Raw genomic sequence first — 16,707 nt, forward strand, 5'->3', positions numbered from 1 at the left:
CTTAAGAATTTATCCAGCTATAAAGTTAATCTTTCTGCTAAATCGAAACTCGAGTACTGGGCCAGATCATGATTAATGTAAAGTCCACCTCTGGAACAAATCAATGACTCAAGAACTATTAAGAAATAACTTCCAAAGATCAAAGTGGGCAGCTGATTTGACTTACAGATGAACAGTACAAATATCTTTATATCTAAAGTTGTGTAAAGAACTGCCCCAGTTATAGACAGAAACTGTGCAACATTAGAGACTTTACAGGTTTAAATCAAAATATCGTCTTAGCCAGGGAACAGGAATGAAGCTTTAGGCAATAGTCAAATGTGTTGTATTTTAAAGCAGCTTTTAATGATTTAAAATTAGTAGTATAATTATTAGCAACTGCAATGTTTAAATAGATTTCAAAAATCAATGTTATCTTTATACAACTCAGAATTGTCACAGGTGGTACTGGGATTAACTGCAAAGTTTGGTTTAGTTTCCTCGTTTTATGTTTTTCATTATATAATACAGAGAAAAGTTAAAACTATCAGTGTCGTTCACTTTCATTAATTTAGAGATCAACTATATCTACTAAATGCTGTATATGCAGATGCTTCTGCATTCAGGCATAAAGTAATTATATGTGAGCATCACAAAAAATATTTTTAAAGCTCTCTCACCTTGCGTGGCTCGACCGTAGTGATACATGAAGCATCGATCAGAGGTTTGGGCCTTTTGGCCGACTCTTCGATAATGCCCTGCCATTGTCGTGGTAGCCCAATAAACTTCTGTTCTCGTTCATCAAAGTCAGTGTGCACTCGATGTTCAAAATTGGAGGGGGCTGAAATCTCAATTCGTTGCTTTTTCTTCTTAGTAAACATGGTTGTTCTTGTACATTAGACCTGTCATAAAAATACACATTATTATATATTGTTCACAATATATAACAAACTGCATTTAAAGAAACAAATGCTAACTTTACTTTTCAGTTAGTAAACTTTTGTCTTGACCACACCAACAATGAGAACATGATTAATAAAAGAATTAAATCCAATTATGTCTGAAATTCTTGTTTTTATTAAGCCAACATATCACAATGTTCTGTATTTTTTAATTATTTGTTGTTTTCTACTAAGGCACCTTATACAGTAAATCCTCAACTTAACACAAATTGTTTTTTTTTTTTAACTGGCAGCAAATCCTAAAAAATAAAAAGGAAAGTATGCAAACTTTCTCAGCCACTGTAAGACACGGTTACTTTCAGGACCTGTCATTCACAATAGTGCAAGGTGTTTTTTTTTTCTAATGAACCAAACAAATCCTAGAACTGATTAAAAAGTTTATGGAGAATGAAAAAATCCACTTAAAACATTATAGTCCCATATTTCACCACTTAACACATTGTAGTTCTATATTTCTTCACTATATGCTAATACACTACAGTTAAAATAATCCCAAAAACCATCCAGTAATTTTCTAAACTCCCAGTCCAATACAGAGTTGCAAGGAGCCAGATAATTTACTTGATGAAATGCTAGTTCTTTACAATATTTTGTAGATGCAAGTCAGTTTCCAAAACAACTAAATAAAAGCAACACTTATCTCATCACACAAAGTTACCAGGAAACAATGTAAATGTACTCCTCTTCCTTCTCCTCTAGGGCAGTTTCACATATTACATTAGTTTCATCAAACTTTTCATTCATTCATTCATTTATTCATTCAAAGGCAGTCAAATATACAGTTAATAAAGGCAACATTAGACATGTATGATTTTATACATCTTGTACGTCGTGAGTTTTGTACTGTATACAGTTGTCAGATTTTGTCGGTGCCAAACAGAAGATAAGTACAAGTAGCTTTAAACTAGCAATGGTTGCATAACATTTAATAAGGTTGCCCTCCAAAATAAAAGTTAGCTTAACTGGGCATGTTCTGAAAGAACACAACAAGAACATTATACTTAACCATACAGCCAACACATCCACATTCAAATTATAATTTCAAAAGCATAAATAAATGAGGATTTGCATTGAATGCATAAAACATGAAGCAGATTCTGCAATTTCACTATACACACTGTAAACTCTGACTAATCTAGGAAAAACTTGTGCAGACATGGAATGAACATGCTAACTCCAGAACAACCATGGCTAAATTCAAAACCCGGACGGACAGACAGAGACACTCACTTTATTAATTCCAAGGGGAAATTCACACAATAACCTTCAGATAAGGCAGCAAAACTAACTAATGTGCCTCCCAAATAATCAGAGCTGCAAAATGAACATTTTGGCCTAATTAGTGGTTAGAAAATGATATAATGTCAAGTTTTAGCAATAATTTACAACTAATCTATTAAGTGTTTTCTTATAACAGGTTGACTTCTATTTCTGATTTTGTATCAATTTCACATAGCTTGAATGAATGAAAAGTAACTATATTGTGTATTATCACAGATTATTAAACAAGGAGATGAACAACAAGACGTCAATTAAAAATTCAATTTTCATATTATTGCTGCAGCCCTAAAACACATGACTGCATTGTCACAAAAAAAAGGTGAACTGCAAGCATGGTCAGAATTTGTGAGGTGTGAACAATAATAATTTATTAACATTTTTTATTTCAAAATAAATAGTTACCAGAACTGAAAGACAGACATTAGTTTAAAGTTCATGCTAGTCAAACAAAAATAAAATTGGTCTGAAAAGAGGCTTGAGGCAATTAGAAAAAAACTATATCAAGGCATTACAAGTAAAGTTTTAACAAATAAGCTTGCTACTCAAACTGCAAAATGCCAAAGCAAACTCTGTACGGGTATTGTAATGCTACCAGTAAAATACCACTGATGCAACAAGATGACAATATAGGGCAACCAAAGAATGTGACAGCAGACTGAAATAAAAGCCCTCAGGAAAGCCAAGAGAGTTACTGTGAGTATTGATTGATATTCCTGCTAGGTTAAATTTAACTTAATAGTGATGTTTATTATAATGAACTAAAATCTACTACTTTGTTAACCGATTTATGACATCTCAAAGAGTATGTCCATTCAGCTTTTACATATAGAGTTTCTTTAAATATTAAAAACATGGGCTTTCCATAATTTTGGGTAAATACTTTTCAGATTATATTAGACTTGCCAATTAAAGGTAAGTTTTCAATGAAACACAACAAATCAAATCTGTTAAGCAATTACTACCAATATAAGGAAAAAAAATAAAATAAAACTGCAGTATATGTTTATGATAGTAGCCAGAGTAAAAGTGCAGAGTTTTAAAGCTGGTTAAAAAATGAAAGTCAGTTAATTGTCACTTTTAAAAAGACATGACATAACACTTTGCAGGATTAAGTGCCTTTATTTTCCCTAACCTACACCAGCAAGAGCCTGAAGGCCTTGTTTGATCCTTTTAAGAGTACATTTAGCCTGTCACTGGCTAATACTATGCAACTGTTAGGTGATGTACTGCATTGTAATTGGCATCGTTTACAGAACAGACCTGTAATTTTACTTAGCAGAGTGGTCAGTTTAGCTAACTGGGGCACAGAATATCCTCCATCCATCCATTGTCTAACCCGCTGAATCCGAACACAGAGTCACAGGGGTCTGCTGGAGCCATTTTCCAACCAACACAGGGCACAAGGCAGGAACCAATCCTGGGTAGGGTGCCAACCCACCGCAGGACACACACACAAACACACCCACACACCAAGCACACACTAGGGCCAATTTAGAATCGCCAATCCACCTAACCAGCATTGTCTTTGGACTGTGGGAGGAAACCGGAGCACCCGGAGGAAACCCACGCAGACACGGGGAGAACATGCAAACTCCACGCAGGGAGTGGACTGCGAGGCAGCAGCGCTACCACTGCACCACCTGTTCTTACTTCTAGTGCATTTCCATACAAAATATATTGTTAAAAAAGGGACTCTTATAACATGTAATTTCAATATTTTTGTGTTAGTTTTTACTCGACCGTGCTATGTAAAAATGGGAGTTCAAATGGACCTTTTCATCTTATTTTGGTTGTTATAGTGTATATGTAGTCATGTGAAAAAGTAAGTACAGCTTATGGAAATTGATGACTTTTTCAGCATATTTGAACAAAAAACACTACATTTTCATGCAGAAAAAATGTGATATACCTGAATGATACATACAATTGACATGGTGTATTCATTCTCATAATCTAAATAACAAAAATACAGATTAGTGAAGTGAAAAAGTAAGCATACCACTCCATTTATCACCTCCAAATCACAAACAGTATTCCAGATTCAATGCCAATGATTAGAACCTCCTTAAAGAGATAAGCAGTTGGAACCTGACTTATATAAATTGCACATAATCGAGGGTATAGTGTTCTTTTTGCTATTGACATGTGTAGTATTTTCAGGCCAGGATCAAAATAACGGTCTTGAGGCCCTCGGAAAGAAGATTGTGGATGCCTAGGAGTCTGGTAAAGGACTTAAAAAGATCAACAAATTATTTGAAATTAATCACTCCACTGTAAAAAAAAATCATCTGCAAGTGACATAGTGTTAAAAAAAATCACCAAGTCAATATTAGACACTGGTGTGCAGTTATGCAAAACACCTACAAGAAGTCATTTCTGCTAAAAAGGGGCAATACCAGCTTCTAAGGCCAAGCTGTACTTTTTTCCCCTGGTAGACCACTAGATCTGTTGATTTTTTTTTGTTAAATAAACTGATTGAAAAAGCACATTTTCCTTGTATTTTTATTCAAGCATATCACCTTTTCCTGTAAGCACTGTCTGAAGATCTACTGTTTACTTGTTCCAATATGTTGAAAAAGTCACGCATTCCCAAGAGGTGTATTTACTTCTTTACATAAAAGATACTTTTTTTTTATTACTGTAATGTACATTATTGGCAATGCTTTACATATTTTGAATTCTATTTTATTTAGAAAGTCAGTATACATACTTTGTTTTTATATATTGTACTTGGTGAAACACTGCCCATTCTATTTTACAATTTAATTTTGTTACACATGTTCTTTCATTGAAAATATTGATGTCCATTTCAGAAACACTAATTTAATATTATTAAAATTAAAAACAAATCTTATCACAAAATGTAATGCATGTATGGATTTATCACAGCAACATCTGTCACTTCAGTACAAGATTAAAGAAAAGATTAGGGTAAGGTTTTAATGTAGTGATTCTGGGTGTTGCTCTTTGTAAAATAATAGTTATATATTAGTTAATTAATGTTTAAGTAAACATTAATGGTTGAATGGGTGTTTTTTATCAGCTGTTAAATCCTCCAAAAAATCCAACATAAATATTGAAATATTCCATGTGCCTGAAAACCAGCATGGAAGAAAGAATGATCCTGCCATCCTGAAGCACTTCAACACTGCTATAGCTGTCATTTTCAGTATGTATGGTATTTGCATATTGATATTAATTTCCTAGAGGGCCATTTCAGACATGAACAATTCTATTGGTGTGTTTGGAGTGGTCTAACATTTGTGTTCTAGACTGGTATCAAGTGCAGGGTTAAGATGTTGCTTGTGTATGTCACTGCTCTTAATGACTGTATAATGGATGGTAAAGTTGCTCTGTTGATCCTTTATGTTGTAATGTGGTTGACTGCTTACATAGTTTATATCTAAATGCTTTTCACATATGCTTAATTCCAAAGCACCTGCTTTGATCATGCATTTATTTTTGTGCCTTAAATAGACAGTGCTATGTAAAAGTTTGAGCACCCCTCTGAAGTTGTGTGATAATTTGTTCTGTCTTCATAAGAGAAGATCACAGCAATACGCCATTTTTTTTACTAGAGAAATGTAGACATGGGGATGTTTATAAGACCATAATTCTCAATATAGCATTACTGAGTTGTATGAAATAAAATAAAATGTAAAAAATAGAATGTGCAAATGTTTGGGCACCCTTTTAATTGCATTCGTTTAAAGGTCTGTAGTTATTTAATGCTGACAGGTTGCAGCACAAAATGGCTTTGATTAGCTCATTAGACCTTAAACTACAAAGAAAAATGCAACCGATCATGACCTGAACATCATTGAAAATGTATGGATTGATTTGAACTAGGCTGTCCACACTCTGATGCCATCAAACCTGACTGAACTGGAAGCATTTTGTATGGAAAAATGCTCCAAAATACCACCAGCAAGAATTCAGGGACATGTCTGTGTCTATAGGAGGCATCCACAGGCTATTATTTCAGCAAAAAGGAGGCTCTACTGAATATCGATGGGATTATTCCTTTGGGGTGCCGAAATTTATACACCTGCCTATTTTTGTTTAAATGCATATTAAATTGGTTCTATTGTTCCAATAAAAAATATTTTACTACTGAAATGCTGCTGTTTCCATAAAGTATACAATATATTAAAAAGAACTTAGCAAGTTATAAATTGATATAGTGGTTTTTATCAGGGGTCCCCAAATTTTTAAATAGCACTGTATTTTTCTTTTATCTAACAAAAAGCACAAGCCTTTAATAGGTTAACTTAGTTATTTTCAAAAAATCCTTGATACACTGTTGTAAGTAACTTAATGGCACAATGTGCTGTTGTGAGCATATATATATATATATATATACATATATATATATATATATATATATATATATATATATATATATATATATATATATATATATATATATATATATATATATATATATATATATATATATATATATATATATATATATACATATATATATACATATATATACAGTGGTGTGAAAAACTATTTGCCCCCTTCCTGATTTCTTGTTCTTTTGCATGTTTGTCACACAAAATGTTTCTGATCATCAAACACATTTAACCATTAGTCAAATATAACACAAGTAAACACAAAATGCAGTTTTTAAATGATGGTTTTTATTATTTAGGGAGAAAAAAAAATCCAAACCTACATGGCCCTGTGTGAAAAAGTAATTGCCCCTTGTTAAAAATAACCTAACTGTGATGTATCACACCTAAGTTCAATTTCCGTAGCCACCCCCAGGCCCGATTACTGCCACACCTGTTTCAATCAAGAAATCACTTAAATAGGAGCTGCCTGACACAGAGAAGTAGACCAAAAGCACCTCAAAAGCTAGACATCATGCCAAGATCCAAAGAAATTCAGGAACAAATGAGAACAGAAGTAACTGAGATCTATCAGTCTGGTAAAGGTTATAAAGCCATTTCTAAAGCTTTGGGACTCCAGCGAACCACAGTGAGAGCCATTATCCACAAATGGCAAAAACATGGAACAGTGGTGAACCTTCCCAGGAGTGGCCTGCCGACCAAAATTACCCCAAGAGCAGAGGCGACTCATCCGAGAGGTCACAAAGACCCCAGGACAACGTCTAAAGAACTGCAGGCCTCATTTGCCTCAATTAAGGTCAGTGTTCACGACTCCACCATAAGAAAGAGACTGGGCAAAACGGCCTGCATGGCAGATTTCCAAGACGAAACCACTGTTAAGCAAAAGAACATTAGGGCTCGTCTCAATTTTGCTAAGAAACATCTCAATGATTGCCAAGACTTTTGGGAAAATACCTTGTGGACTGATGAGACAAAAGTTGAACTTTTGGAAGGCAAATGTCCCGTTACATCTGGCGTAAAAGGAACACAGCATTTCAGAAAAAGAACATCATACCAACAGTAAAATATGGTGGTGGTAGTGTGATGGTCTGGGGTTGTTTTGCTGTTTCAGGACCTGGAAAGCTTGCTGTGATAGATGGAACCATGAATTCTACTGCCTACCAAAAAATCCTGAAGGAGAATGTCCGCCATCTGTTCGTCAACTCAAGCTGAAGCGATCTTGGGTGCTGCAACAGGACAATGACCCAAAACACACCAGCAAATCCACCTCTGAATGGCTGAAGAAAAACAAAATGAAGACTTTGGAGTGGCCTAGTCAAAGTCCTGACCTGAATCCAATTGAGATGCTATGGCATGACCTTAAAAAGGCGGTTCATGCTAGAAAACCCTCAAATAAAGCTGAATTACAACAATTCTGCAAAGATGAGTGGGCCAAAATTCCTCCAGAGCTGTAAAAGACTCATTGCAAGTTATCGCAAACGCTTGATTGCAGTTATTGCTGCTAAGGGTGGCCCAACCAGTTATTAGGTTCAGGGGCAATTACTTTTTCACACAGGGCCATGTAGGTTTGGATTTTTTTTTCTCCCTAAATAATAAAAACCATCATTTAAAAACTGCATTTTGTGTTTACTTGTGTTATATTTGACTAATGGTTAAATGTGTTTGATGATCAGAAACATTTTGTGTGACAAACACGCAAAAGAATAAGAAATCAGGAAGGGGGCAAATAGTAATATATATGTATGTGTCTATATGTGTGTGTATAGCTTTGGTTACTGAGTGCAAGGGAAAAATAATAAAATATAGTCGATAAGTTATTAAACAGTAAAACATTAACGTTTTAAGAAGTACAGGTACATTGAGTACTACTGGAGTGGTTGCGGGTAAACTACATTTTAAAGACTGTGTAACACAACAGGTAAGTAGTACTAACAGCAGCTAAAATGTATATGGATCATCTCTCGGTAGTTGATCCCTTTTGAAAGGCGCTACACGATGGCTGTGGTATAGAAATTACATTTTCTATGTGAACGTTCAAATTTCTGCCTCTGGTAATGTGCATTACCAGCAATTAAAGAAAATTAGTTTTGTTTCCTCTGCAGCGTTAAGAGAGAAAGGCTTTGGTTTGGGATAAAAGGAAAAAAGGTGTAAAGAAAGGAAAGTTGCCTTTTTCTTTTATATAGTATAAATAGATGTGTTCGCTGACGATATGAGCGCCTTTTGGGGGCAGTGGCGGTGGGTCTTGTGTAGACTGGTGAGACGTCTCTGCCATTAATCGGTTGTGATGGCACTGTCAGTCCTCCACTCCTGTGCGTGTCTTCATAATCCGAGCTGACGACCTCATAATCGTATGCGTGCAAAATAGAAAGTGCGAATCGCCTTAATATTAGTTCGCCGCGGTGTAGAAAAGGGGTCCGTGTTTGCACTTGTCTGGGCTATAGCTCAGGGGGAGGATGAAAAAAATTAAAAGTGCTCACTTTGACTTGAGGCAAAAGGGCAGTCAGCGTCTCAAAGGCCGGCACAGCTATGCGCGCGCGCCGGCTGCTCGACTTTTGCTGGGCAGGAGACCCCAGTTTTTGCAGACACGTTCACGATATCAAAAGTCTCAGCGCTCTTTGGAGGTCATTCATATATATATATGATATATATATAGATATATATATATATATATATATATATATATATATATACATACACACATACACACACACACACACACACACACACACACACACACACGTGGACAAAATTGTTGGTACCCTTCAGTCAATGAAAGAAAAACTCAAAATGGTCACAGAAATAACTTTAATCTGACAAAAGTAATAATAAATAAAAATTCTATGAAATTTAACCAATGAAAGTCAGACATTGATTTTCAACCATGCTTCAACAGAATTATTTAAAAAAAATAAACTCATGAAACAGGCCTGGACAAAATGATGGTACCCCTAACTTAATATTTTGTTGCACAACCTTTTGAGGCAATCACTGCAATCAAACGATTCCTGTAACTGTCAATGAGACTTCTGCACTTCTCAGCAGGTATTTTGGCCCACTCCTCATGAGCAAACTGCTCCAGTTGTCTCAGGTTTGAAGGGTGCCTTTTCCAGACGGCATGTTTCAGCTCTTTCCAAAGATGCTCAATAGGATTGAGGTCAGGGCTCATAGAAGGCCACTTTAGAATAGTCCAATGTTTTCCTCTTAGCCATTCTTGGGTGTTTTAGCTGTGTGTTTTGGGTCATTGTCCTGTTGCAAGACCCATGACCTGCGACTGAGACCAAGCTTTCTGACACTGGCCAGCACATTTCTCTCTAGAATCCCTTGATAGTCTTGAGATTTCATTGTACCCTGCACAGATTCAAGACACCCTGTGCCAGATGCAGCAAAGCAGCCCCAGAACATAACAGAGCCTCCTCCATGTTTCACAGAAGGGACAGTGTTCTTTTCTTGATATGCTTCATTTTTCCGTCTGTGAACATAGAGCTGATGTGCCTTGGCAAAAGTTCAATTTTGTCTCATCTGTCCATAGGACATTCTCCCAGAATCTTTGTGGCTTGTCCACATGTAGTTTGGCAAATTCCAGTCTGGCTTTTTATGATTTGTTTTCAACAATGGTGTCCTCCTTGGTCGTCTCCCATGAAGTCCACTTTGGCTCAAACAACGACGGATGGTGCGATCTGACACTGATGTTCCTTGAGCTTGAAGTTCACCTTGGATCTCTTTAGAAGTTTTTCTGGGCTCTTTTGTTACCATTCGTATTATCCGTCTCTTTGATTTGTCATCAATTTTCCTCCTGCGCCACGTCCAGGAGGTTGGCTACAGTCCCATGGATCTTAAATTTCTGAATAATATGTGCAACTGTAGTCACAGGAACATCAAGCTGCTTCGAGATGGTCTTATAGCCTTTACCTTTGACATGCTTGTCTATAATTTTCTTTCTAATCTCCTGAGACAACTCTTTCCTTCGCTTCCTCTGGTCCATGTTGAGTGTGGTACACACCATGTCACCAAACAACACAGTGACTACCTGGAGCCCTATATATAGGTCCACTGACTGATTACAAGATTGTAGACACCTGTGATGCTAATTAGTGGACACACCTTGGATTAACATGTCCCTTTGGTCACATTATTTTCAGTCTTTTCTAGGGGTACCATCATTTTTGTCCAGGCCTGTTTCATGAGTTTTTTTTTTTATTAATTCTGTTGAAGCATGGTTGAAAATCAATGTCTGACTTTCATTGGTTAAATTTCATAGAATTTTTATTTATTATTACTTTTGTCAGATTAAAGTTATTTCTGTGACCATTTTGAGTTTTTCTTTCATTGACTGAAGGGTACCAACAATTTTGTCCACGTGTGTATATATCTCAAAATACCCGCGCCTCGCAGCGGAGAAGTAATGTGTTAAAGAAGTAATGAAAAAGAAAAGGAAACATTTTAATAATAACGTAACATGATTGACATTGTCATGAGTGTTACTGTCATATATATGCCTGCCTAAATAAGTCACCCTCGCTGCGCTCTTACTTTTTTACCGTTCATTTAATCATGGCTAGTGGCGGAAAAATTATAAAATGGAAGGAATATTACACTAAGTACGGCTTTACCAAAACAATTATTGATGGCGAATCGATTATTCATAAAGCTTAAATTGGTAGTCTGTTTTTCTGTGTTAACCTCATATTTTTTCATACTTGTTCTCAAACCAAGGTGGTGCGAGGGTAAAATGAATCGGGATGCGCTGATCAATGTAATTGGTGTACCAGGAAATCATGCATTGACAAAAGTTCCCCTTTGCTTGTAATGCAAAGTGTGATTAAATGCGTTATTTTTTAACGCGTTATGGAGCACATGCATCAAAGCTTCTCAGCTATGCTTGTGCTAAGAAAAGGAAAGATTTTAAAAATCAATGTAACAGTCTGTAAGTAGTGCCTGGAGGATTCAGTGTGGAGAAACTCTAGAGACAGCGTGTGTATTAACTTGTGGATTTTTCTGTGAGTATTTGCTGGCAGTGTGACGAAGTTGCTTCAAAAGACGGCGTTAGCCGCGGAGCTCAGCTCAGAGTGAAATGAGGTAAATGGGATGGGAGATGATGACGTGACTCCCCCACCCGCCTTAACTGTCAATCCCCCACAAACACACAGTCTCTCGGAATTTGCATAAGCACACCCCTTCACCTGCAATTTTAACTTAGTTACAAAATGATCAAAACTCTGGTTTATATCCTGCGTCCTCTCATTAAACTTGTATCCTGCATTACCTATATATATATATATATATATATATATATATATATATATATATATATATATACAGGTGCCTGTCGGTCATAAAATTAGATCATGGCAAGGTTGATTTATTTCAGTAATTCCATTCAAAAAGTGAAACTTGTATATTAGATTCATTCATTACACACAGACTGATGTATTTCAAATGTTTATTTCTTTTAATCTTGATGATTATAACTGACAACTAATGAAAGTCCCAAATTCAGTATCTCCGAAAATTAGAATATTGTGGAAAAGGTTCAATATTAAAGACACCTGGTGCCTTTCATTAATTTGTACAACTGCATGCTTTGCAAACATAAATTAATGGTACAAATATAAAACTGAAGACAGACTCACTTTGTCATCACTGCTGGTGAGAGGCGTTTCTTACAAGACACCATTATAAGGCTAGGAGAAGATGTGTGTATACTGTTGCCTGAGTAATGCACGGCACTAATGTCATCTGCACTTTTACCACCCAAGTAAACCTTGGGTCTTCCGCAAGATGCATCTATACCGTTGCCCGAGTGACACTTGCATTTAGTCCCGTTTAGCACTGTTTTTACAGCCCAAGTGATGCTTGGGTCTAACGTTAATTAGGTCAATTTGGCTGTGTTTTTTAAATTCAAACCAGGAGCAAATGGTAGATGTTGCATTTTCTCCTCTAGAAGCATCTATTTTCTGCTTTCCATTAGTAATTGGAGGGAAGGAACTGTTTCTGCCTAGAAGTGCATTCAAAAAAAAAAACTATGGCTGTGAAACTATGGCGGTTTCTGTAAATAATGAAAATATAATCTAAGAATGTACACTACTGAAAATCCTAAATTCTAATAATTTTTAGAATCGCATCGAAGGGGTGAAGATATTTCATGGACCTGGCAGAAAATAGGACTAAAATGTATTTATATATAATATCATGCTTTGACTTCAAGGAATATTTTTCTAAAATGTTCTATCTAAATTGTAATTATATATATATATATATATATATATATATATATACATACATACAGTATATATATATATTAATTATAATATTAAAGACCAATCACCTTGTTCAAGGTAGGATGTGACGCTGAAGCATGTTTGATAAGATGACACTAAACAGGGTTAGGACAAGTAAAACAGTGGCATGCCAACTGACTAATGACTGATCTAGCCAAACAAAGAGAAAATGACACATTACAAATTACAGATAAGCAGTCTAGCAAATTTGTCAGTGCTGTTGCCGTACGCCTCCAGAGTCCTAGGTTTAAGTTCCAACACTGGGTATGTTAATCCTCCCATATCCTAAAGACATTTGTATTCGATTAGTTAGCAGCTCCAAACCAACCCTGTGTGAATAAATGTAAATGAATATGACCAGTAATGGAAAGGATTAGTTTTCATCCAGTTTTGCCATAAAGTCATCCAGTTATTTGGCATACATCTGCTGAATGGACAAAAATGTTTTTTTTTTTTTTTTAGATGAGCAATAACATGTGAAAAAGGAACCAGTCTGCAAAATAGCCAACAGACACTGACACACTTATTTTTAAATAAATTTATAAAATGGGAATTCCAATAACCTGTCACAACTCTGTGTTAACCATAATTTCTTCAGTAATCATATGTAAAAATAAATCTGAATTTCACATAAACTCACCATGGGACTGAATTAATCCACAGCTGAGTGTTTTTTCCAAAGCCAAGAGCTCCAGCTGCTTGGCGTTTTTCAGATCACTGCCAGAACTTCAGATTGTGGCATAGCAGCTTTCTTCTAGCTTTAGTGTCTTGCAGCTTTTCTTTCCAACCTGCAGCTCCCCTGAAAAGTAGACAATGGATTATTCACCTGGTGACTTCAGTCCAAAAAAGCATTCACAGTATAGTGCAAGAATAAGGTATTCACCTCTGAATATATGCTGCATTTATCAATTTCTTTCTAAAGTGAATTTCCATGCTGGGTGCCCTGTAACATGATCATGCACAAAAGCAAAATCAGGAGGTAAAGCCTACATTCATTACATTAGGCAACATTCCTGCAATTGTTGGCAAGTTACTTGGTGTACAACTAAAACCACGGCTTCTAGAAGAAAACAGCATGATGAGACTGCCCAAACAAACAGTATAACATTAACATTTGCACATCTTTCAGAATTCAAGAAATCTGATTAAAACACAAATATTTAATCTATATAATTAATTTAACATTTAATAATTTATGAAACAAATATACAGTACTTAATTTAGGAAAGAACCTTTCTCAAGTTTTTCAAAATCTAAAAATACTGTATTCAGTCACACATTATGCACACAAATCTTATGTTGTCAACAACATTCTGAACAGTTGTTTAACAATTAAATTTAAGGTTAACTATTGGCTCTAATAAAGAAAGTATTCTATCACATACACATGAACATGAGTGGCGGCCTGTCAGGCATAGCTAGTAATTGATTTAGTTCATTCTAATGAATTAATTTTCAATGTGTGACAAAATGTGACTATTCCATCATTGTGTTCTAAAGCTCTTCTGAACTCCAGACTGGGACTTTTACATTCTTCTAACACTGAGCAAGGAGATATAGTTTAATAACATAGTAATTCACTTTAAATGATATGCAAATAACAATCAAATGTATTAATTAGGCCTGGAAAAGTTAATATGTTAATTGTTGCAATTAATGTGGCCTGTTTTAACGCGTTAAAAAATATTGTTGCATCCAAGGCAGGCAACAAGGCAAATGCCTCGGGCAGTGCTTTGGTCAGGGTAGCATTTTCATGTAATTTTTCTTTTTACACTACAAAATAATACTGTAATGATCCGGCCAGAGAATCTGTAGGCCATGGGGCTGGACAGCTACTGAGCACTGTGCTTGCAGAAGGGTGCAGTGCAATATGCTAATGAAACACTTCAGCAGGTTGAAGAGGTCCCAGAAGAAAGGGTGGAAGGTGCTGGGAGATGTGCTTGTTTTTTCGGTACTGGGGATGGAGAGAAGAAGAACAAAGTGTGCAGTAGCCACATGTGCAAGGACAAGAAGGAACAGCATGGTGTGCAGGAACCACGCAAAGTGAACAATCTAGTAGAAGGGAACAAGACCGGTGTGCTTCAGAGCTGAGCAAAAAAGTTGAGGCGTCTCTAACGGGTAGAACAGTGGGACATCGGCTGGGAATCAATCAATAAAAGCTCATCAGTTTCAAGCTCCTGAAACGTGTACTCATGTTGTTCCTCTCTATCTGATGGTGGGTGTTACAATACAAATAAATTTGTACCTAAAGAATTATATACAAATACAGAACTGTATTTATATACTACCTTTAAAAATTTTATGAAATTTTCATTTAAAGGCTTAACATTTTGTATTATGCGGTTCACAATATACCATGTCAATACGTAACAGTGTTGTTCATTTTCTTGATCTACACATACTACTAACAAAGGTGCAGGGAAGTGGGAAGAAAGGTAGGGGAGGTTTATGACAGTCCTGGTGCAATGCTAGAGAAAAGTTGCAAAGGTAAAAATTATGCACTTTTTCATTTCATGTTTCTGTAAAAAGATCAAATTAAAGTCATATCATGTAAGTGTTAAATAAGTTATCTTTGTGTGGCAATAAAACCAAAATAAGTCTCTAGTACCTCTGCATTTAACTCACCAGTTTGTAGTGCTGACTGCCCTAACATAATGACTAAATTCTATGAAATAGAAGTGTAATGATTATCCCTACCCTTGATTCAAGTTTGCAGTATCTTCGCTTCTTTATGCAACATAACCATCCAAGTAACACATGGTGTCAGTTTTTAAGCGAGATAGTAGCTACAAAGATCTTTTTTTAGTGTACTAGGAGTAAAGGTATAGGTCGAGCAGTGCTTTCCAGTTTTTCTGTGGTGCACACTCTCTGCAACCCAAAATAATCCCAAGGCACACCACGATTCTACCAACCACAAAAGCATTTCATCTAACCCGTGTTAAACTGTCTGCAAAAAGGCGATCACAGAGCTGGTTTTATGTCGGCTTTTCCATGTAGTCCCGTCCTCCTCAGACGGGTCTCGACCACCTGAGGAGTGTCTCTCGCTCAGGTCAGGACCCAGGGGCTCTACACCTTTGTAGAGTATAATCATCAAGTCGCTGATGGCGATGAACAATTGAGGATAGTATTGATGGAGTTTTAACACAAGTTGTAATGTATGCCCAATTAAGAGATGATTAATCTTTCAATTAAACCAGTCTTCAGCAGTGCATTCAAAGTCAACAGTCATTTCGATCGTTTAATTTTTACTTTGGCACATCTGTCTTTCATATGCTATGCCAGTCTCAGAATTAATACATTGGCCTTATTTTCTTACTGCCTTCTTTTCAACTTGACTTTTAAAAAGACATTCAAATTCAGGCTGTATTTTGTTAAAAGATCAAGTTTAAGGTCACTGTTTAAGTTTAAATTATGCTATTAATTCTTTTGTGTTGATTCCACATTAAATTTGTGATTTAGTGTATATATTTCCTTCATGCTTTATGTATTCATTTTATAATTACATTTTTTAAAGTTAGATTAATTTCCAACATTTATGCAATTAGTATTTTTTTAATCCCAAGAGCTCTAGAATTAATCAGAGAAACCTAGTGACATTTCTTTTACCATTTCTTTAGTTACTTTATTTAGTTAATATACTCAATCAGTGGTAACTCCTAAAAATTAAAAACTAACATACACAGCATACTGTTACATCACAATTCAGATGCCATGAATATTTTTTTTGCTAATTAATACATAATTTAACTTAGCATAAAATATGGCATCTATCATTCAGTGCACACATTACTACTCTGTATCAGACGTGTTTTTCAAAGGTGAGAGATACTGGAAGTGTGATTGGCC

General features: G+C 35.8%; 1 protein-coding gene across 5 annotated transcripts in view; it reads right to left on the reverse strand.

Annotated features, from left to right (window-relative positions):
* The window catches only part of pak4 (p21 protein (Cdc42/Rac)-activated kinase 4), a 130,906-nt gene that overhangs the window by 34,330 nt on the left and 79,869 nt on the right, over positions 1-16,707 (reverse strand). For 4 of the 5 annotated variants that reach the window (XM_039768250.1, XM_039768252.1, XM_039768253.1 and 1 more), the window contains exons 2-3: positions 13,502-13,660; positions 660-881 (exon numbers count right to left, since the gene is read on the reverse strand). In XM_039768250.1, coding sequence (XP_039624184.1) covers positions 660-860 — 201 coding nt within the window. In that variant the 5' untranslated portion in view covers positions 861-881; positions 13,502-13,660. Of the gene's footprint in view, positions 1-659; positions 882-13,501; positions 13,661-13,744; positions 13,805-16,707 lie in introns of all 5 variants that reach the window. The other variant, XM_039768251.1, reaches the window with a different exon arrangement.

Source organism: Polypterus senegalus, chromosome 11, assembly GCF_016835505.1.
Source record: "Polypterus senegalus isolate Bchr_013 chromosome 11, ASM1683550v1, whole genome shotgun sequence".
Taxonomy (NCBI): domain Eukaryota; kingdom Metazoa; phylum Chordata; class Cladistia; order Polypteriformes; family Polypteridae; genus Polypterus; species Polypterus senegalus.